At 39.5% G+C, this 23,832-nt stretch overlaps 1 protein-coding gene and 1 long non-coding RNA gene across 3 annotated transcripts in view; both read right to left on the bottom strand.

The window, feature by feature from the left end:
• Positions 1 to 16,615, bottom strand: part of si:dkey-106n21.1 (solute carrier family 23 member 1) — a 55,357-nt gene extending 38,742 nt beyond the window's left edge. The window contains exons 1-2 of the mRNA XM_066649612.1: positions 16,499 to 16,615; positions 6,007 to 6,162 (exon numbers count right to left, since the gene is read on the bottom strand). Coding sequence (XP_066505709.1) covers positions 6,007 to 6,162; positions 16,499 to 16,573 — 231 coding nt within the window. The 5' untranslated portion in view covers positions 16,574 to 16,615. The remainder of the gene's footprint in view (positions 1 to 6,006; positions 6,163 to 16,498) is intronic.
• Positions 16,616 to 20,453: 3,838 nt separating this feature from the next.
• Positions 20,454 to 21,205, bottom strand: LOC136673152 (uncharacterized). 2 transcript variants are annotated; one of them, XR_010795890.1, is made up of 3 exons: positions 21,119 to 21,205; positions 20,895 to 20,995; positions 20,454 to 20,789 (listed from the first exon to the last, which is right to left on the bottom strand). It is a non-coding gene; the product is annotated as an uncharacterized lncRNA (long non-coding RNA). The 2 variants fall into 2 exon arrangements; XR_010795889.1 differs by having other exon boundaries at positions 20,895 to 21,035; positions 21,119 to 21,175.
• Between the last annotated feature and the right edge of the window lie 2,627 nt (positions 21,206 to 23,832).

The raw sequence follows: 23,832 nt of genomic DNA, 5'->3' as shown, positions 1-23,832 counted from the left end.
GAATGTAATTGATTCACTACTTAAGGTTGAACTGAAAACTACCAACCTACCAAGACATAAGTGTACTAGTGATGTTTTACACTTATTCTTATTTCTCAGAAAGAACTGAGAGCTGCTACACTAAAGCAAACCTGGGAAATGTGATTTACCCTAATTCTGAATAGTGGTGTGGAGAAACAAGTAGGCTAATGCCATGTATATTTGGTTTCATAATGTAGTAAGCGTTCAGATGTTGTGCTCTTTGGGCTGCATTATAAATCAGTGGACAAAATGTGGGTTGCTTAAAAACATATTTGAAAACCCCTGGTGGAGTGAAATCCAAATGCCTGAGAGCAGTCCTGAAAATGCTTTAGCATTCTTCATTTATTTTCTGTGATCGCTTCATCCTGTTCAGGGTCACAATGGGTGTGGAGCCAACCCGGAATTATTGGGTCCAAGGCAAGAACACAACATGAACAAGGATGGCACCAGTCCATCACAGGGCATCACACACTCTCTCATTGATATGCATACTTTTGAACAGCCAGCTCATCTCCTCAAACACAGGGCCCTGGGGCTGTATGACAGTGACACTACTTGTTTCACCTGCTTTCCTCCATGAAAAACATGGGGCAGCCCAGAAGCTATTAACGAGGAAAAGAAAGTTGTGTGTGGAAAAACATCTTTACCTTAAAAATCTTCTGTTTTTCTACAAAGGATTCTTACAAATTCTAATCTAAGATTAACAGTAAAACCTTTGAAATAGCGACATGAACTTCAGAACTTCTTGGTATTTGTTATTTTCCACATTTTATTTTAATGACAGCTTGCACTGAAGAACATTACAAGTGTGTGTAAAAGTCTCTTATCAGTCGATCAGTTCCGGAGTCGTCATAGAACGAGCTTCAATGGAATAAGATAAGATTCCTTCTTTATACAGGCATTTTATCACGCACTATCTGAAAAGAGAGTCTAGTTCCTATACAGTACCATAAACACATTAAAATCCTATTCCATTAATTAAGTGGGTTGGAGTGCAAATTTGTATAGATTCATTGTTTAATCTTGGAAAAATAAAATATCAAAACCAAATTTATGCTATCACTACAGCTTCAAAATCATTATTAATGTGGAATATACATTTAGGTTCCATGGCTAAAATACTGAAGGTACCTGGCGAGTTTCTGTCAGTGGGTCAAGATCAGTGACACTCACCTGAGACTAAAACACAAAAATGAATTGCACTGATTGTTAAGACACTGTGGAGAATTTCTCACACACCTGTGGACCATCTCACATACTCAGCCAGTCACATACACACTCATATCTGTGGACAATTTTACACACTCACCCAGTTACTCACACACCCACAAATATGGAAATATTAGAGCAGCCAATCTACCTACCAGCTTTCTTTTTTAGACTGTGGGAGGAAAACAGAGCACCTGGAGGAAACCCATCCACACAGCGACCTGAGGGACTGAACAAACACAGCCCCAAGACTACAACCTGTAACCACCATGCTAAACGATATCTTCTGATGAATCTCTGAAGCACACTTTTTCACATATTCCTTTTTTAATTTAAAAATTCCAAAGGTTTTAAAAAAAATTGTCAAACATGCAGCAGTCCAGAAGTCATTAAAGCAACATCTGCGATTGTGGGGAAACACTGTTCTCTAGTTAGTTTATGCTCAAAAGCTCCATGTCTTTAAGTTGAAATGGTATGTCTGAGCTAAAACAATAAGTTGTTATTCACTGTTTGAATTACCACAGGTATTCAACATAAGTATAGAACAATATCCTCATCTCAGTTCATGCTTTTCAAAGTATGGAGTTTTCTTTGTTGTCGAAAACTTCCAAAATGCTAATTTTCTGCAGTGAGAGAGAGCAAGCCTAGCATATTGGACAGAGACACTTTTTACCAATTAAAATAATTGACAATGCCTTTAATGAGACAAAGATATTGTGGAATAATATCACCACAGATCTTTTCTGTTATTTTACATAGGTTTTCATTACAAATTCTAATCTCAAATTAACAGTTTGAGTGAACAGCACAACTTTTGAAATAGCGACATGAACGTCAGAACTTCTTGGTATTTGTTATTTTCCACATTTGCTTTAATGACAGCGTGCACTGAAGAACATTACAAATGTGTGCAAAAGCCTCTTATCATTCGATCAGTTCCAAAGTCGTGAGAGCGTGAGGTTTAAAGGTTCAAAGGAAAAGAATAACTCCCAGATTTTCACTGTGGCCTCAAACCTCTGGACCCCACTGTGTGTCAGTGTTAGACCTATTAGTCTGGAGTACACAAACCAGACTGGGTCACCACCTACCGTTTCACAAATACCTCACTTGCACAGCCATCACTAGACAAACAGAAGAATATGTTGGTTACACTTTTGAGGTCTCTCTCTCTCTCTCTTATATATAGTATATATATATATATATCTATATATAGTCTCATTCAACGATTTAACGCAAGGCTCGTGGAAGTCGTGGGGTCATTCAGGTTTGGCTACGTCAGTTATTGAGTTAATTTAGCACATGCTGTTTCAGCACATGCTTCAGTCAAACCCAAATAACTTGTTTTGAAAGGACCATAGTGGAGATGGCCAGAGGGGAGGAGATACTTTGCTACCCTTCAAGACTACCAGTCCATCACCATCTGAGTTTCAGTGTGAGGCTCCAATGTTCTCATGAGAACATTCTTCTTTCTGAGGCATTCTTCTCTTTGATCTGACCCAGGTACCGGAGCTACGGTCCAGCTGTGCAAGCCACTGCAGTAGTTCATCCAGGGAAGGAGCACATTTCTCCAGCCACATTCTTGGAGAGCAACCCGCCCACCGAGATTCATTCCAGCCATAATCTAACACACCTTGCACAAGTATTCAGATGCTTCTGAGACCAAATGGATGAGGTATGTTGGATCATGCATGGAAATATGTCTAAGGAAAGAAAGGACTCCAGAAGTGGAGAAATTGACTTTTTGAGGGAAGGACAGGCCCCCTCTATGGGCAAAGTCCGGTTCATGAGTTACACCAACATTGTAACCACATAACATTATATCAACCAGTGGTGCGGAGATCCAGGTCATGATTTCAGTTTCCCATCCTTGATTTTGTAATAACAGGACTTAATTTAATTATTTATGCAGGTAATTAGCCACATAATACCATACCTACCAAAATCCAGGAGTGGATTCAATCCTTGGATTTAAAGACCCCTGAGTTAAGCCTACCATATGCACTGTACACTGGAGTAGGAACACCTACCTTGTATCTACACTCATAGTCCATTTTATCAGCTCCACTCACCATACAGGATCACTATGTAGTACTACAATATCAGACTGTAGTCTATCTGTTTTTCATCCCCATTTTCCCTGCTCTTTAATAGTCAGGACCCACACAAGTCCACCAAAGAACAGGTATGATCTTGGTGGGGGACCATATTCAGCTCTGCAGTGACACTGAAGTGGTGGTGATGGGTTAATATGTATTATGCTGGTATGGGTAGATCAGACCCAGCAGTGCTTCTTAATTTTTTAAAGCCCTAATTGTCATTGCTGGACAATGCTGAAGGACTAGAGGATGACCAACACAAACTGTGCAGCAATAGATGAGCCACCTTTTTTGACTTTACATCTACAAGGTGGACCAGCGAGGTTGGTGTGTTTAACAGAGAAGACAGTGAGTGGACGCAGTGTTTAAAAACTCCAGCAACACTGGTGTGTAAGTGTCTAATCCACTAATACCTACACAACACACACTAACACACCACTACCACATATGAGAATCATCCTTCACCCAAATCATATTTGCTCTGTGGTGGTCCTGTGACCATTGAAGACCAGATGTGTGCAGAGAAACAGATGGATTACATTCTGTAATTGCAGAACTCCAAAGAGCTCCTGTATGGTCAGTGATGCTGGTAAAATAGACAATGACTGTATATACAAGGCAGGTGTTCCTAATCCAGTGACTGTTCAGTGTACATGCATTTATGACTGTAGCCCATGTGTTGTTCGGTTACTAGGCCTGAAAGACTTGTTCCAGCAGGACCTTCACCATCTTGCCACTACATTATTGACATCATTTGTGTGCTGAGAATGGATTTCAACCCTATACAGTGCCACCAGATATCAGCCTCACCTAGTCTCGCCCATTGCCATAGTTACCTCATCAGACATGTCACCTACTGCTCAACACACATCTCTTCCCCTTATCCTCTTCCATTTAAGAGTTCTCCAAACATTCCAATTCCCTGCAAAGCATGACCAGAACTGAGGTATTTCTTTACCAAACCTTTTGCCGTGTGGTACAGTCTTGATTTTTGAAGTGCTATACAGCTGCTTGACCCATTTCCATAATGACCAAGCTTCTAAAATAGTGTGCTTTTAGTGTTTTTTTTATTACTATTTTTAATATAATTTAAATTTTTAAAAATCTTGCACATGGATTTAAACCAAACTTCACACATTTGTTAGAGGTCCACCACACAAATAATGTGTGGGTCTTATGGGAGTGCATTCCAATGGTGTATAGGGTAAAAGGGGCAGAAAATTGTGCAGTAATAGATGGTCTACAACTGTAAGTATACAAAGGGCATTGACATCATTGCGAACACACTTATTTATTTTCTACCAAACTTACACGCACAGGTTCCTTCATTTTCTAGGAGACATTACTGAGGGGATAAGATGTAATAATTGAATTTATAAATCAAAGGAATGAGAGGACATTATAGAGAGAGTGGCAGGAGAAACCTCAGAGCATGAGAAAGAACCCTTCAGAGGAACTAAATGTCAGATGGGGACCCATCCTCACTTGGTCAACACTGAAGCAAAATAACAACTAAAAGCAGTATAAGCAAAGACTTTAGCAATCAAAAAACAACAAGCAGTGTAGAAACAGAGAATAGTTGTTAAACAAAGAGTAGTATGGACAAATAATGATGGAGGTACAGTGAGTGTACAGTAGTCTATATCCGCTTTTCTCAAATGGTGTGCTATGGCACTCTGGGTTGTCCTCTGGCTTCTGGGTCATCTGGGGTGCAGTCAAACTATTCTGATGTTGTTGACATCAACAAAACTTATCATGGAAATGCAGCTATGACAGCTCTGAGATTAAAGATAGAAATTTTGAGAATAACGTCAGATTATTTTCAGAATAATCTCAGAATATTGAGAGAAATACAGTTAACAAATGTGTTAATAAAATATAGTGCAGGTGAACAATTAATGGTTCCAGTTAAAGTAAAAGCCCAGTTTCAGCAGTCAGTTGGTGGTTCTGAAAGTTAAACACTCTGACACATAGCTCTGTGCGATCTGAACTTTATCTGTGCAAAAAAATATTTGTGCAAATTTCTAAAAACCTCTTAAAGTCTCCTAAAATATAAGGAAGCTGAAACAAAGGCAATGGGTGGAGACCTTCAGTTTTCAAAGATAATGCTTGTTTGACAAAGCTCCTGTTTAATTCATTCATTCATTCTCTGTAAGCACTTATCCAGTTCAGGGTTGTGGTGGGTCCAGAGCCTACCCGGAATCATTGGGTGCAAGGCAGGAATACATCCTGGAGGGGGCGCCAGTCCTTCAGAGGGCAACACAGACACGTTCACTCACACACTCACACCTACGGACACTTCTGAGTCGCCAATCCACCTACCAACGTGTGTTTTTGGACTGTGGGAGGAAACCAGAGCACCCGGAGGAAACCCACGCGGACACGGGGAGAACACACCAACTCCTCACAGACAGTCACCGGGAGCGGGAATCAAACCCACAACCTCCAGGTCCCTGGAGCTGTGTGACTGTGCAGCAGGTAGTGTCGATTTTCATGTTGTTAAATCATTTATAGTTGTCAGATGAAAAACCATTTGGAGTGGAAATGAATTACTTTTGCACAGTTCTGCATGTGCTAGGTGGTTCTGATAATATGGCCAATGAGTTTTCAACAGTCTTCATCTCTTCCTCAGAAGTAGACCAATGTAATGGAATGCTGAAAAAAAAACCAGGTTTCTCACCTGGAAGCCCAGCAGGACACAGAGGTACCAAGGTGGGCGGTCATTGATGGAGTAGATGAGGGTGCTCCCAGGCCTTTGGTCAAGAACCTCCTCCAAGCTGCTACTGCGGAGTTCAGTTATGATCACGTGGTCTGGCTGGCAGCTGCCATCTGAAACCTGTAGAATGATTAAAAACAAGTACTTAAATAGTATGAGATATTTAAATATAAACTGTCTAAACGTAGCTTAAATGTTTATATGGGTTAACTTTTTTGGTAACATTGGAGAACTATGTGCCTTTACTTCTAATGAGTGATTTCCACTACTTTATGATGCACCCATCCTGACACAGCCAAAACATATCTGATAAAGAGTAAAAAACTAAAAGATTTCTTAGATTCATGAACTCAGGTCAGCTAACAGAGGTATGGTGAAGCACAATTTAGTTAAAAAAATGTTGCAGTTAAAGGCAACATTTGTTGAGTTTAATATAACATTTTTAATTCCATTATTTAAAAAAACTTTTAATAAAATTCTGAAGATGTTTCCTCACCATTTGCTGCTCTCCAGTCTGTCTATCATATGCTAGTCTCTCTCTCTCTCTCTCTCTCTCTCTCTCTCTCTCTCTCTCTCTCTCTCCTCACAGCAGTGAAAAAGTATCAGGACTTTTTTTGACAATGAAGAGAACTCCAAACGTAGAAAACACAAAGAACCAAGATGTAGATATTGCTCTATTCCTTCTCCATAGGTGGGTAATATTGGCTTATTTTTTAGTTTTAGTTAAGGTTGAATGTCTCCAAAATTGGGAGACGGGTAACTGCATTACCAAAAGTGCTACAAAACTAAATTTAGTTTACAAATTAGTTTCTGTGGTCATTCAAATAATAAATAAATTCTTACAGACCAGTTAAACTTCAGCCACATACAAACAACATTCATTCTTTTCCCTCAAACATATAGGTCTACTTTTAAAGGTGTAGGGTGTGTGTGTTTAATAATAGCACAAGCAGGTTGCTAGATTTTATGAATTTTATGAATCCATTGAGGCTAATAGAGGTAACAGTTCAGTATTACCAACCAACACACATTGATGTATTCTTTGCTAATTTTAACTACCCATGGTACAAATTTATTTAACCTACCTCTACATTCCCTACATGCACAGGTATGATGCTGGGTTTTTATAAGCTGCTAATTCTCTTGGCAAACACAGCTTACACTGCATTATAAAGATGGCAAGATGGCAACTTCCTTGCAATATTTCCTTCCAGAGCACTCAGCTGGGTCTGCACTGGTAACTGCTTCTGGTGACTGTGTGAAAAGTTTGGTGTGTTCATCCCATGACTCTGTGGATTTCCTCTGGGGCTTCAGTTTTTTTTTCCACTATCCAGAAACACATGGTAGGTGGACAGACACGTCTAAATCATCCATAAGTGTGAGGGTGTGAGTGAATGTGTGACTGGCACTCCATCCAGTGTTTGGTCTCAGAAATTAACGATGCACCATTCTGGCATGAGCTGAAGTGGTGTTTATGATCCAGAACTAATAATCCAACAAAATTACCTCACCTAACTTCTGCTCTTTTAGCTGAATGCCATCAAATCTTCACGGCAATATTCTATGTAGTGTAAAGCCTTTCTTTATGGATGGGGCTGTTACTGAAGCAAACTTTCAAATGGCATTCTACTCTGTCTCTAGAGGTTCACACTTAAGAAGTAGAAAAAAAGTGATGCAGCTTGGTCATAAGTTCCTAGAGCATGGGAAAAGTTTTTGAGTGCCATAATCATCAGCAAACATGTTGTCACATTTTGCAGTCATGCACCAAACAGACAGTGGCGTTTTCTTTCAGAAGCAGTTGGCCATTCCCTTCTTATCTGTGTAGCTGTCATTTTTCATGCGCACTTTTTTTCTTCTTAAGCGTTTCTTTTTTCTTTTTAGATTCACACATTGTTTGTTTTAATGTCACCCATACCTTCGCCATGAGTAATCACTGAGTGGAAAACGAGGGCTTTAATGGCACTGATTCAGTGAATAAACCGCTATGATACTAAACTAGGCCAACATGGCTCACTGGGAAAACATGATAGCCTACCAGAAACTGACCACTCGTTTTGACCTAGGGAAGCCAGGCAGGAACGTACACGTCCCTGAGGATAACATTTTATAAAGTGTTCTCTGTCCATGTTATCTTGTGCTTTCCCAACTAAACCTTACAGAATGAGTCCCTTTGGAGAACGTGTGACAGCACATGAGGACGTGATTACTGTCACACTCATTCGTGATTTGTGGTGACTGGTGTGAAAGGCAGATTTCTAAAGGGGGCCCGTCCTGCACTTTGAACTTTTCACTGGTCTGTAGAAGGAAGCAATAAAACCTTTCATGTTGGAATAATAATTCAAAATCTAACGCTCCCCACCCTTACATAGCCTCGAGCACATGTGCGTGGGCAGACATTTTCACCACTTCAACAACACACCATTACTCACGCTGCTTGTGTAAATAAAGCACGGCTTAGAATGTACTGCCACCTACTGGAACATAGGAGAAACTGCGGTCATGAAAATATGTTTATTCACTGTCCAGATGCCCTTTTCCCCGCTGGAGTTAACCAGTTAAAGGAACAGTAGTTAATAAAAGGTATTCTTTTGCACTTAGGCTCCCCTGCAGTGTAATTCACTATTAAAAGATTGTCCTGAAATCATCAGGGGGTGGAGAGAGTGTGGCAGCGTTGTTTTACTCCAATATGTACATAATGCAGTTTCTGCAGAACTTGGATTAGCAACAAAGACTCTGTTCTCCTCATTACAGCTCAGTGCATCACAATGACATTTAACCTGTAATACTGAGGATAAAATACTACCTAGTGTTCCTTAGAATATGTCTAAGTTCATCTGAGTTCATTTGGCCATTTGTATGCATTAATCAAATTCAGAGAGAGAGAGAAAGAGAGAGAGAGAGAGAGAGAGAAATAAATATATATTGTATTTAAACTGATTAAAACTATTTTGAAAGGTGTGTATAAGTGTGAATATTGCTCTTTAGTAAAGTATCCTGAATATATAAACAATCTGACTCAAATAGTTGAAACTTCTGTTGTATACTTCTGAAGACCTGTCTTTAAATCGATGTCCTGATTCTGAACTGACTCTGTGCTGAAAACCTTGCTGGAAGCCTGAGTAGATGACACTGAGTAGTCTATAAATCGTTTCAGTTCCAGGCATTTGTCATGTATAGAGACGACTGTGCCCAGAAAGCACACAGCAGTGGCTGGAGCAGGACACAGCAGCTCTGTCCAGTATCCAGTGGGGTTCCACTCTTACAGCTGATATTTATTATTCTAAGTCTCCTGCCCTAACAGAGCCTAGCGCATGTCAAGTCCAAGCTTAGTGTTTTTGTCCAATCCTTGTGTGACTGTCCAGGTGTTTGCATCCTTGAAATAACCTCTCTGCTAAAAGTTGCAAATAGTAGGAATGTTGTAGCTGACAGCTCTGACCACAGCCTGGTTTTGTTGTTGCTGTTTTTTTTTTATTTTTTTATTTATGTTTTAATGCTAAGACAAAACTTGGAGCTGAGACAGAACCATTAAAAGACTCAGTGTGAATCAACAACCCATGAACAATGTTGGCCAGTAACTCTTTAAGTAACTGTAACCAATTTATTATAAACTCCTAGTGTTGTTTTAACAGAAATCTTACCCACAGTACCTTTAAAACCGTCAGACGTTTAGATATAAATTTTAAAAGCTTGACTCTGGGTTCAAAAGGGAAAAAGAAATTCCCAGCCGTAAGAAAGAACCAAGCTTGACTCAAGCTCTGATTGTATTCCAGCACAGCTCCGAGTTTTGTTGGAATGAGGTCACCAGTGCACTAATATGCCTGTGTTTGACAAAATAGTCAAAAGTTTGAGCACACTAGCTTACCCAACATTCATTCATACTCTGTAAGCACTGATCCAATTCACGGTCTCGGTGGGTCCAGAGCCTACCCGGAATCACAGGGCGCAAGGCGGGATCACAACCTGGAGGGGGCACCAGTCCTTCACAGTATGACACACACTCACACCTATGGACACTTTGAGTAGCCAATTCATCTGTGTTTTTGGTCCGTGGGAGGAAACTGGAGCACCCGGAGGAAACCCACACTGACACAGGGAGGACACACCAAACTCCTCACAGTCACCTGCCTACCACCTGCTGCCCTTCGCATGATTCCTTCTGAAAAGAAGGGCACTAAAGGGTTGTTTGGCCCCCATTGCTTCGGGAGCCCTGTTGCAGGTGTGCAAAAGCACTACTCAAATGGCTCTGGAAGCAGGGCTGCCTTTGAGGCAGAAGGAACATAATCGGTTACCAGCCAATAGACGGGGATGAATGCAATTGGTTCAAACTCATTGAGTGAAGACTTTCAAATACCACTCCATAAACCAGTAAAGTTCTGTCTAGACCCTCAAGTTTGCCTGTGCTGTCTGCCAGAAATGTCTATGGAAGAATAAATGTGCACTATAACTTTCTTTTCTGTTACTGTACACTTTTGAAGTGCTGCAGAATTTTTTTTTACTTGAATGGAAGAAAATGTAACTCACTGCCTCAGAGGACGGTGCAGAATGTTATAATGCTCTGCTGGCTCAGAGGCAGATTCAGAAGAAATGCATTCCTTTCACATTGGTGTTAAAACTGCTGCCTGTGAAGGAACTGCAGAAAGTTATACAATGATGCTCTACCTCCTCTGGGCAGCAATCATAAATCAGGTGTGCAAAAGGTACTTCGATGCAATCTGCCTCAGATGACAATAAATACACATCAAGAACAGGATTCTGCACAATTTTATATGCACAACAGTTTATATGCTAAGCTGAATAGCAATTATACAAGTTACGGCTTGTTTTATGTCAAACTCAGCAAATAGATATGCACAAATATACAAATCCAGTTTCTGGAGAATACAAAGAATAAACAAAATATTTTCAATGTTGTTACTAAGCAGCTTGATCGTATTTTGTGAATATGAACAAAATTTTGAAATTAATGCCTTCAACATACTCCAAAAACGTTGTGAGAGAGGCATATTTAGCACTGTGTTACATCAACCTTTTGTTGCTCCCTCTTGCTTAATACAAGACTTCAGCTGCTCAACAGACCAAGGTCGACATTGTGAGATTCTTCTCTTCATGATGCATCATACAAGACCCATCTGTTCTGCAGGCAGGCCAGTCAAGCACATGCACTATGTGTCAATAATGCTCCACTGTTGAGTATCATGAATGAGGACTGGCACAGTTTTGAGAATAAGGCCTGGATATGTCTAACCTGACCACAGCACATGTTTCCACTGTCTTTCAGATCATCTGAGATGAGCTTGGGCCCCGGGAGATGGACAGTGTTTCTGCAGAGGATTGATGTGTGGCCTTTTTCTTGCCATGCCACTCTAAGTACGCCCATTCTCTTCTGATCTCAGAAGCATGACTGTAATGTGACTACAGTTTTCTGAAGTACTCCCAAGCCCATGTGGCTATATTTATCACAGTATCACATGACGGTTTCTTATGCAATGCCATCAGAGGGCTCCAATGTAACACATATTCAACAGTGGTTTTCCGTCCTTCTCTATATGGTCTAAGATTTCCCTGCATTTTCTGAATCTTTACAGAGTGTTAAGCTTGATAGATGGTGAAAGGCCTGAATTCTTTGAAAGCTTGCATTGAGAAATGTTCTTTTCGAAAGGTTTAACAAATCTCTCACAAACACCCCTTTACGCTTGCAAACACACAATGCTGAGCACAATCCACCACCGAAATATCTGCTCTGTGCTGGTTCTGTGGGGGTCCTGACCATTGAGTCACAGGGTGAAAGGAGCTAACAAATTATGCAGATCAACAAAAAAGCTACAGAGTGCACCAATATAGTCAGTTGAGGTGATAACAAAGAAAAGACAGTATTTTTTTCACATAGTATTCAAAAAACATGTATCTTCACTGGTGTTTTGGGATACTATAATAATTTAATATTTCTGTCACAGCACTGTAAATACACTCTACAATAAACCCTTTTGTGAGAAAGCCTGTAAAGTTGGTAGAATCCTATTTAAGTGAATAATGCAATTCCATGCCTTTAAAATTGCTTCATTTAAAGACTTCATTCATTTAACACAGTGTAGCAAACATTCGGTGGAGAAAATATGATTGAACATATTTCAATCATAGAATCTATAAACTATTCATTGGCTGTGCGGCAGTCATTGTCAGAAACCTTTTCACTCTCCAGTGAAGCAATTTGATTGTACTCAGCCACATAAACAGTGAGTCAATGTATATCACATATACAACTCCAAGTCCTACCATATGTACTGAATGTTACTCGGTCACTTCAGAGAACACCGTTCTACTGCACCTTAAAGTAGTTGGGAGCCCTTATTAAATGTGTAGATTACAACTTGAATATTTCAAGTACGAGAATACGAACCAAGCTGAACTAGCCTTCATTCATTCATTTATTCATTCACATCGGTCATGACTGACTCTTGTGCTTTTAGTAACAAACACACTCTGGGCACTCCAGCGATAAACACACTTAGACACTCCATGAACGTTAATCCTAGGGAATGTGTGTTCTTACGAGCATAAAGTGTTACCTTTATGGTAATCTAGGCATTTAAACCATGCAGCAACTGACAGAGAAGTTTTATTACCAGAATCTATGTTTAAGTGAACTAATTTGGCTAAAGTTAGCAGCCGCAAACCTTAGCTCACTGCCAGGCCCGTCACTAAAGATTAATGATTAGGGGGCTAAGATTTAGCCAGGGGGTCTGGGGTAATTGCCTCATAGCAGCAAATATCTTTGATGAGGTACAGATTAAGCAAGGCCACAAGGAGCCTTGTGATAACATTAGTTCTGTCTAAAGCAGAGATGTAGTTCCCAGTGTTTCAGCTCTGACCCGCTGCTCTCAGCGCAGCTGCAAAACAAATCGCAGTAGGAGGGGCTATGATTCCATTGGCTACACACTGAATGATGGACAGACACATCTGGCTGCTGATTGGCTAAATAAAGGTGACGACCAAAGAAAAGTGTGTTCTCTGTCTCAAACCAAAATACAAAACAAAACGTGTCCCGTGTTATGTTTCTTTTCCACCACATGGGTTCGGTTCTACATGACTCGACTCAACACGGCTCGGCTCAGCTTGCTTAAAGCTTGTCGCTTTTCTACTGGCAGGGCTCCTCCATGAAATGGAGCCAGTGACGTTGCAAAACCCCATCTCTAACAGGAATTGCTGGCTTTGGTGCCGGTAATGTTAGGTGCTGTTTACTCATCGTGTACTCACGTGTTGTTTTAGTTTTTGGACTAAACATGGCTCCACATCCCAGTTCTCACACACCAGTTTTACTTGTTGCAAGTTCGCCTTTCACTGTAAATGTTCGTCTGCCATCAGCCCTAGGAGCATTTAAACCTCTTCAAAACACCTTGAGGTACAGTTAGGAGCTGCCGTTGTGAGTGATTGATGTGGCTCTGGCCAGTAAGCGCTCTGCAGGGTTTATACGTCACCATTTAGCACCTACACAGTATGATCAATATGGTTGGAACCCAGAGCGAGCTGGGACTGAAAACTTACCCAGTTCCAGGGACCATATTTGGTCAGTAGAAAAGCATTAGAGTCGTGCCGAGTGGAGTAGAGTGCTCACTGCTCAGTAACTCTTAAAAACCTGATTATAACACATTTTCCTTAACAATATTTATCAGTAACCAACACAGCAACACATAAAGAAAAGGCATCATGTCTCTCTCAGATTCCTACACCAAATCACCATAAAATTGTAATCTTGTCAGTTCCTGTGTCTAAAATATTTGCTTAAATAGCGTTTAAATTAGTTTTGTAGTAAATGGATTTTGTAGTTTATTATCAACAGAATACAACAGTATTAATAAATTAGTAGTTTAGTTAAAAAGTATTGTTACTTTATTAGATTATGTATGTAAGTTTACAACAAAGTTTTGCAGGTGTTTCTGTCTCATGCCTCCATTCTGCCTGAGATATTCTATTTTTTTTAAAAAAAAACAAGATGCAAACAACATGGTCACACTATGATTATGTGGTTTAAAGATAAGGTTCCAGCCAGTGGGTTTTTACATGGCCATGCTCCAGGATTTTACATGACCATGCTAATCTGAAAAGAATGGATGTATTCAGTGTGGAGGGATGAAATAACAAGAGGAAATAATGGAATAAACAGTATGAAGTGAATAGCAACGTAATTACTATAATGTCACTATATAAATTCCCCAAACTGCATTTACCCTGGTATTATATGCAACTGTATCCCTAAAGTAGGATAATGGTCCTTGATTTCTTGAAGGCAGCCTTCTCCTTCTAATGTTTTGTAATTATCCCTCATTTATTTAATGGAAATATGATAATGTTTAATATGGTCAAGCAAAAATCTCAGCAAAGGAAAGCCAAAAAACAGGCATTTTTCTCCAGGTCACAGCAATGTCACATGCTCTCTCTACAGTTGTAGAGTGTAATTCACTTTTACAGCACTGTCCTGAAGTCTAGAGAGTTGGGGTGTTGGTGGATTCTTACACTCCTCCAAAAGTTACATAGTGCAATTTCTGTAGTGTTGGAAATGGAGTAGCAATGACAGAGGCTTTATTCTCCCTCTTACACATAAGTGGAACATTACAATGATTTTGAAATTGTAATTTTATGGTAAAAATACATTGTGTTCCTTTAAGACCGTTGTAATGAATGATTTCAGGCACTTTAAGCTTCTTTTTTTAAATAATTTACATATTAAAACACTGAGCATTTACTAATTAGTATGCTTAAATGTATGATTTTAGCACTGATATTGTCCACAACATTTGGCTATGTAATGTATTTAATTGATGGCGTCTTACTGAAAAAGAACAATGGGCATTTTATACTGTGCGTTACATGTGCCTTTATGGTTTTTTTAAGAATAAAAGTTAAGTAAAGGCTGTATTTTCTAGATGTGTCATATTAAAGTGCTCTAAAAACTGGCAGCAGCAGCAGTTTTGTACATACCATTACAACGCCATGGACAATTATAGAATTTATAATTTATTAAATTCAGAGAATTTAAGGTATAAAGCCACTATTTTAATGCTAGACAAGACCCTAAAATTATATTCATCCCATCTGGCTTCTTAGTTTTTATTAATTTTTTGTATTTTTTTGTTATTGAAACATTAAAATGGTTATTGCGTGTGGTCAGTGGTTTAGTCTGAAAAGAACTGGAAAAATATGGCCATAGCTCATTTATACTTTTATTGTTGTAGGTGTCAGCTCTGCCCACGTTACCCAAATCTCTCTCTCTCGTTAGGTCACGCATGAGTACATTAACATTTCTAAAGGTAGAAATCTGCATAATACAATTGATTTGTGTATAAGCAAAAAAATTAACAAATAAATTCCAGTAAGTGAAATACTAGTTTATAAAGCAGTAGTTTTACTTTATTTTTTAAATATTTTTTACATTCCAGATTTCATACCTGCGGCACATTCCAAAATGCGGAACCATGTCTTCATGGTCACACTCCTCTTTAACTTGAAATGATTGTTAGATATATTCCAGCAAGGGCTCTGTGGTCTGTCCACAATGATCTGCTTGTAGTTCCCAAAAATAAGTTGAAGACTGAGGAGGCTGCTTTTAGCGACTGAAAAGCCCCAAAGTCCATCTACGAACACTTTCAAAGAGCCTTGAATCATTCCCGATCCCATTTCAATCACTTTAACATTGTATCAACTTTTTATGATTTCTCATTTTTATTACTTACTTACTTTTTTATTTACATTTTATCCTATTTTCAGATTTGTTTAAAATGATTTAAATTTTTCTTTTCATTCATTCATTGCCTGTAACCGCTTATTTATTTCATTGTCACAGTTGAATTTAATTCATCATTGTCGTTGGTCTGTTGTCATTTACATGTAGACATTTTCCTGGATTTCCTGAAGTTTTTGAAGACCCATGTAACTATTCATTGTGCTTGTTGGATTATTTACTAGCACATTTTTGACATAGTGGCATAGTCTTGTCCCATCCTTGCACATAAAATACTAAGGTTGTCTGGATGCTGTGATATTTTTAACAGCATCCTTGGTTTCAGCTCCAAAACTGCACCTGTGTAAATTTTTGGCCCATGCTGCAGGCAACAATTTCAGAGTGAGTGGGTATTTACTGTAGAACCCAGTGAAGATGATACGTTTAAATACTCCTTTGTATGGTTTTATTATACTCAAATCAAAGCTGATCTACAAATCTCTTTCTGTTTCTTATTTGCACTTTGCCTGCTCTCCCACCTTGGGTTTATACATCAGTGTTATGCTTTTAATAATCTGCAAAGTCCTAATCCACTTTAAGTACAAGAAACAGAGTGGACAGAGCATGTGCTAAAGCACGTGATTCTCAAACAACAAATGATTGATTTAAAAAATGCATTTACTTACGCATGCAATTCATCATGAGTTTGCACTTTTGACCGACACAACTGGATGCACTTACTTGGAACGGTGTTCCTGTGGCTTCTTTGTCCTTCGGCATGGTCTCTATCTTTGGATCTTCATGAGAGAGATGCATGGCTGATGTGAACTGAGGAGCACTGAGCTCTGAGGACTCCAAGTCATATGAAAAGTGCTAAGCAAGATCAGATCAGCCTTTGTAGATGACCAAGGCTACGTCAGGCTGGTTGTCAAGGTTACCAGAGCTACATATTAGTGGAGGCTTCCCTGAGCGTCTGTATAATCGCCACCCGCACTGAGATGCCTTGTAGTCTTGAGTGTTCCCGTTTTGTTTTTTTTCTATTCCTAGGTCATGTGCCTGGCTAACCACTCCTATTAGAAAGCTCAGTAGACTGAAGATGCACTTGGGGAATGTTTGAGTTTCAGGGAGTTCAGTCAAAATCTGGGTAATATTAATAAGAAACAAACAGCAAACTGTTGATTAGAGCATAAACAATTAGTGATGGACTTCCACTGGAAGAGTCTCTGCTCTTTGCTGATGTATCTTCAGCATCTTAAGGTGGTCAATGGAAATAATAAAATATTTAAAATAGCTGAGAGGGGCTCCAATTCATACAGTCACTCTCTCAGAGGAAAACTTGTATCTTCAAAATGGGAAACAGAAATCAATAGCGGTTAATGGAACATATATTCCCAAAATATTTTTATCTGGTGCCCAAGTATTAACTGGGATACTAACCCAGTATAAAGTGTAGCTGGCATTTTTGTCTGTCGCTATGGTCTAATAGACCCAATGCACAAAGAGCACCTGCCAAATGGAATACTACAGAATTTAAAGAGACTGCTACATCACAGAAACCACAAAAGCCTTCTCACCAAAATTTGTTGCAAGCAACGAAACCATATAAGCTTTAAAATATTTAGTTTTCGCCACACCTTTCCAAAAATGATCAGGCCACCTCTCTGACACTGGAGCCCTTAAAGTTGACCTCAAGGTGACTCAGCTTTTCGACACATTTGGCAAGTTCAGCACAAGGATATGACCACACACAAAAGCAGATTTAGTGTAAAGCCTTCACATTTTACTGGCAGAATTTGAGCTGTTAATGGTAATAGTTTCTTACCTTTGGGTAACTGCTTTCCTAAACCGTTTTCAATCATTTTGGGCTATTTTTGGGGTTCCTCATTTTCACCCATTTCTATTGTCTCACTCAAATTGTCAAGTATGTTTCTATGTTGTTCTTAAACAGCTGTTCATACAGACAGCAGGATGTCTTAACACATGAATGTGCACTTGGTAAGAAAACAGGGAAATATAAATATAGATACCAACATCTAATCCTTTATAGCTTTTAAACAAGTTGGAATGATGATACATATGTTACATAATACTCTGATGTTTTCTTTTTTTTTTTTGTTAACTGCAAATAGAGCAGTGGTGTAACTGATCTCTTATGGGCTCCATATACACAAAATATAAAACCATACAAATATATTAAAACAAAAGCGTCCAATCACACTACTCCTCGAATCGCAGCCCCCAAAATGAATGCCCTTTTGACCCCTCAGTAGTTATGTCACTAAAAAAGTGCATAGTTCTGTGTACCTGGGGTACAGTACATAAAATATTAACTCATTATGTTTACACCTATTTTGTGGGTGTATTTGTGCAGAGCACATCATAAAACTGGTTTGTATCTCACTCCCTTAACAAAGTTCCCAACTGTAAATCAAAGAGAATGAGAAGTGGCACTGTCATTCTTATTTTCTGTTTTTGTTTATTAAATGTAGTTAAATCTACAAGTATCATGCTGTTATATTTTTTCCATAGTTCTTACCCTTAGATTTTATTAGCTATTTATCACTTTATTTATCTGGGTAACATTAGCCTGCTAATATATTGTAGCTGTTAAAATTTAGAAGAAAAAGAAAACCTTAAATTTTCACGTAAGGCAATGGAATATGATTTTTTTTTTTTTTTTATTTGTACTGGGGGGCGGCACGGTGGTGCAGCAGGTAGGTGTTGCAGTCACACAGCTCCAGGGACCTGGAGGTTGTGGGTTTGATTCCTGCTCCAGGTGACTGTCTGTGAGGAGTTTGGTGTTTCCTCCGGGTGCTCCGGTTTCCTCCCACAAACACACGTTTGTAGGTGGATTAGCGACTCAAAAGTGTCCGTAGGTGTGAATGAATGTGTGTGTGTTGCCCTGTGAAGGACTGGTGCCCCCTCCAGGGTGTATTCCCACCGTGCGCCCAATGATTCAAGGTAGGCTCTGGACCCACTGTGACCCTGAACTGGACAAGCACTTAAAGATAATGGAATGGAAAAAAATTTATTGGTCATCCAAGCCTAATATTTTGAAACTGACTTTAAAAATGTATATGATAAATTATCTGAGTAAATGTAGCTGGAGGTGAGGAACTAAAATTGGATTTGCTGAATATTGATTACATTGCATTTAAAATTCTGCTCCCATAGACCTCTTGCCTTTTCCTTTGGAGAGTGTGTTCCTGGCCTCAGGGATTTGGCACAGGGTGACTTGGTTTAAAATGTTACATACTAAAGTCTGGATTTAATTTGTGTTTTTGACCCTGGGAGTCTGAATGTTTGTGTTTTCAGCTTTGAGCTGAAGTGGCCTTTGGCCCACTGGTTCTCACCCCCCATCTGAAACAGCTGGTTTATTAAAAACATTGCATATATCGTTGCATATATTTGCTCATCTCAAAGTAAAGGTATCTATATTTACTCACGTTTAGTAAAGAGATGCTTTATTTGGTTAAAAAAGTTTCAATGGTGCAGTAACAACAGTAATTATAAACCTACTGTATATGAGGCAGATTTGACAAGAGCTGATCATTATGTGAATGTGTATGACCTTGAAGAACTATGATCTTCAGACACAGTACAACAGATATATGTTACACTGAGTCACACAAATCTGATTTTACACGCTGAAAATGTCACATGAATGTCACCATTTATTCAACAATTCTTAAGCACTACATTAGAGACACTGTACAAATATCTTTTAGATATTATTCCAAGTATAATCACAATATGAAGCTAAATCTAAACTTGTTTTAGGGCTCAGTCTGAAACATGTATCACTACGGTACCTTGCTCTAGGTGCAACAGCATGTTATTGTCCACCACCTGCCCACCCACCTTTCTTTTAATTAATTAATGTATTTATTTATTTACTTGAAACCCCTCTTAACCTCCTTATATAATTGTATGCAGATACTGAATTCTGATTACAGTTAAATGTGGTCAGTACAAGTCTCTGACCACTTAGACATGCTCTTTCATTAACGTAAAGGCTACAAGTGCACTAGCAACTCATGCCTCAAAATAAATCAGCACCTCATTATGCATTTTTTCTTTTAAGTTATGTATGCTAGTTAATGTGCTCATTAGCTTGCCTATTAGGTAGCTAGTTAACTGATTCATTCAGTTTGGTACCAATAGCTAACTTCTCATATCATTATTTGGCTTACCATTATTCATGTAGGAGCAACAGCAGCTCAATCACGAAGTCAAAGTCAGAGCCTAAAGTCCATAGTATCACTCACTTTAGAGTCTCAAACTGCCTCAAGAAACAGCACACGAACTATGTGGTAAGAGCTTCATGAAACGGTTTTAATGGTTAATCAGCTGGCCAGAAGACTAAGATCACTGTGGAAAGTGTCAGCTGGAGTAGTATAAAACATGCTTGAGCAGTGGAGATTTGTTCTCTGGGTTGATTAATCATCAGTCTGATGGGGTGTCTTGGTTTAGTGGATGCCAGGAGAATGCTAACTACTGCAATGCACAGAGCCAGCTGTTAAGCTTGGTGGAGGAGTGATAAAGGACTGGTGCTGTTTGTCAGGCTTTGTGCAAGGATAATTCCTGCTCCATAAGACTGTGCTCCTGTGCACAAAACAAGGACCACAAAAACACCCTTTGACAAGCTTGGTGTGGAGAGACTCCAGTGGCCTGCACACAGATTTGACCTCAACTTCACTGAACACTGCTGAATTATGTTGGAACGTTGACTTTTCATCCAGTTCAAAATTCCCACAGAAAGACTCAGTGAAGACCTTCCCAGAAGAAAGGAAGTCAACTTGGAATGGTACGTTTAATTTTTAATAATAAAAAAAGAACATAGAGGCGTGTATATGGTTCCTTAATTTAAGAACACATTCAGAGTATACCACTTTAGAACATAATTGGAATTATAGCATTGTCCTGCAGCATGTACGTCATTAGACCTGTCTTTCATTTTCAACGTTTCTCTGTCTCCAGATAGCCGTTGGGCATCGGTCTGTACGGCCTTAGTAGTGTTGGTGTTACGCCCCTGAAGGTGGGGAAGTGAGGGAAATATTCGTTTTTTGAGAAAACTTGCAAAGTGTATATGTTATTTTATATTTAAAAAAAACTGTTAAACTGTGACATAACTCACCAATTAAATTAGCAAACAGCTCGTTTATCAGAAATTTAGGCAGCTTCTACCTGTTCTTCACAATACTCAGTTAAGACACTGAGCATGCTAAGCGGCTAAAGCTAAGCGGAGAGAACCGTCTAGTAATTAACCAAACACGTTCTAAGAACAATGAAACAAAGTTTTAACACGCAGTAGTTACTCTAGACATTATACTTGTTATTACTTTACAGTATTGTCCATACCTGAGGGTGGGGAAGTGAGAGAAATATTAGTTTTTTTAAGAAAACACGGGACACGCTGTTTATTGCTTGCTGCTGCATTACTTTGAGCCCCGCCCCGCCCCGCCCCGCCCCGCCCCGCACCGCACGCCCCGCACGCCTTCTCTAGCTCCCCACACCCGCCCTGAACCAACCACATTGTACTTAGAGAGAGACGCTCTATCACACGAGCTCATATAGAAAAAAAGGTGTTCATTAGACAGTATACATTTTTAACACATTACACAGGCAACCGTCCCGTAAAATAGGGAATCGTCACGTATTTGGACGCTAAAAGATGCGTTCCGCTTTAACCGATAGGGGACGCGTTTTGTTACATAGTTTTGAGGTTACTTTGTTGTTTGAGACGGAAAAACGCAACTCTCTCATATTCTCGACCCTTTTCATTGGTCGTTACCTTTATCTAACCAATCAGCAGCCAGAGTTATCTGTCCATCATTCAGTGTGCAGCCAATGAAATCACAGTCCCTCCTACAGCGGTTTGTTTTGTGGCGGCGCTGAAACACTGGGAACTACAGTTCTGCTTTAAACAAAACTAATATTATCTTAGCTCCTTGTGGTTTTGCTTTATCTGTACCTCGTCAGAGAATGTTGCTGCTATGAGGCAATTACCCCAGACCCCCTGGTTAAATCTTAGCTCCCTAATCATTAATCTCTAGTGAGGGCCCTGTCCTGCAGCCAAAAGATTTATCAAATAATACAAGGACAAATCTTCTGAAAGCACTCACGGGGAAATAACAGAGACAATAACTCTGCGCAGGGGTATTTGGATTGTGTAACTATGTCAAGAGCAGGAGCTTCTCCAAATGACACAAAGGGCATCTTTCTAATCAGAAATTGTAATGGAATAATATTATCAACAAAATGAAATTGTATTGTGATCAGAGGTCAAGCTGACTGTGAGATCGACTTTCAGATGCTTCGCTAAGGTCAAACTCTCTGTGGTCATCTCTGTTGTGATTAAAGATGGTTCAGTACTGACAGTGAAGACAGACAAGTTGTTTATAATTTGAAAACCTGTGACCTAATAAATGATTTATTTTTTTCTGGTAGTGATTTTATATTCACTTATCTTCTGTAAAACATTCATCCTGATCAAATTCATGATGGGTCAGTCTGGAGACTCCCTAGATTCATTGAACACAAGGCAGGAACGCACCTTGGACAGGGCCCCAGTCCATCTCAGGGCATCACACACACACATTCACAACTGTGGACAGCTTCACACACTCACACAGTCATCCATTATTCTACAGAGAAAGAATACACCTAAAATATTAATGTTAAGACCTAGACCGTTATAACTGCCCTCAGACAATGTATGTACTGTTTACAATATTATAAAAGAATGACAGTGAAAGGGGTTAAAATCTAGCCTGAAAGGCCCTGAATGTAAAAGGAAGAGCCAAGTAAAGACTGTTCTTCTCCATGTATAACAGCAGATGGCAGTATTATACAAGTCATATTGTTCTAGCGCCAGCACTCTGCACTACTTTTGCCTTTTACCGTGCTTCAACTCCACACCAAATAATACCTACCAGCGTAATAACGGTACGTTGTATAATAATGTCACCAGGGGTCATGTTTTAAAATATTTATGGCGTAGACATTACACTGGATATTCACAGAGGCCACATCCCCCAGTTTGAGAAACTGCTGAATTTAAGAGTTGTACATTAGCTGTGAAGAGCCATTCTGGAGCCTTTCAACCTCTTGCTTTTGAGTTCATTTGGCAGTTGATCAAGAAACAAAGTGAATTCATCTCCTACTGTACATCTGCCATCAGTTCAGTCACTAGTTCTTTCAGGCTCCATTCAGCGCAAACAGAAGATATGAATCATTCTCAGAGAGCACAGCATTGAGCACGGACAAATCTTTCAGTTTCTAGGCTGCACTAGCACAATGTTCTAATATCTGTCCTCTAAAGGGTCTTTTATTTAGTGAAGTACTGTACAGATTCAGACCAGTGCTTAGTGCCCAGACCTCAGAACAGTGTGTATTCTTGCCATGCCTGCCCGACAAAATTGGGTCACTTAACTTCCTGTGAACACAGAGGGACCAGTCAATAGTGACTTTGGAGGGGGAGGGGGAGAGTAGGGGTCACAGAGGCCAGTCAATTTAGACCACTCTGACCACTTACTGTTCAGTGCATTCAGTAAGGTAATAGAATAGAAAAGAGCTGTGATGTCATTCCTGTGTGTAGCCTTTTTTAAAGAGCCAAGATTTTACGCAAGTCAATTCCAGTCAGAAGTCAGCTGTCTCTACTCTCTTTCGAAAAAAAAATGGAACATTTCTGTTAAGATTTGATACATTTCGCCCCATAATTATTAGTGAATTTAGATACTCCAGAAGTTCCATTCCTCCAGATTTGTGGCAACCCTGGAGGATAGAAATAGAAGGATGCTGGAGGCAGGGTCAGTTTGGCTCTCAGTTTGTTTATTTCAACACACCATCTTAAATTCCAGCCAATAAATAACCATTAAGCCAAACAAGGTCCCCATTCTTCTACTTTTCCTCCCTCTCCTCAACTCTCCTGGACACTCTATACCCATCAGCACACCTTTACCAGGTGTTTCTCGTCAGCTTGTAACAACAGATAGTCATCGCTGGAATCAAGTGAGATGTGTCATGTACTCTCAAAAGCTCCCCAGTCAACGCTCTGGCTTCTACTCAGGCTG

The sequence above is a fragment of the Hoplias malabaricus genome, chromosome 17 (assembly GCF_029633855.1).
Source record: "Hoplias malabaricus isolate fHopMal1 chromosome 17, fHopMal1.hap1, whole genome shotgun sequence".
Lineage (NCBI taxonomy): Eukaryota > Metazoa > Chordata > Actinopteri > Characiformes > Erythrinidae > Hoplias > Hoplias malabaricus.
This window is presented reverse-complemented; position numbering and strand designations above follow the sequence as displayed.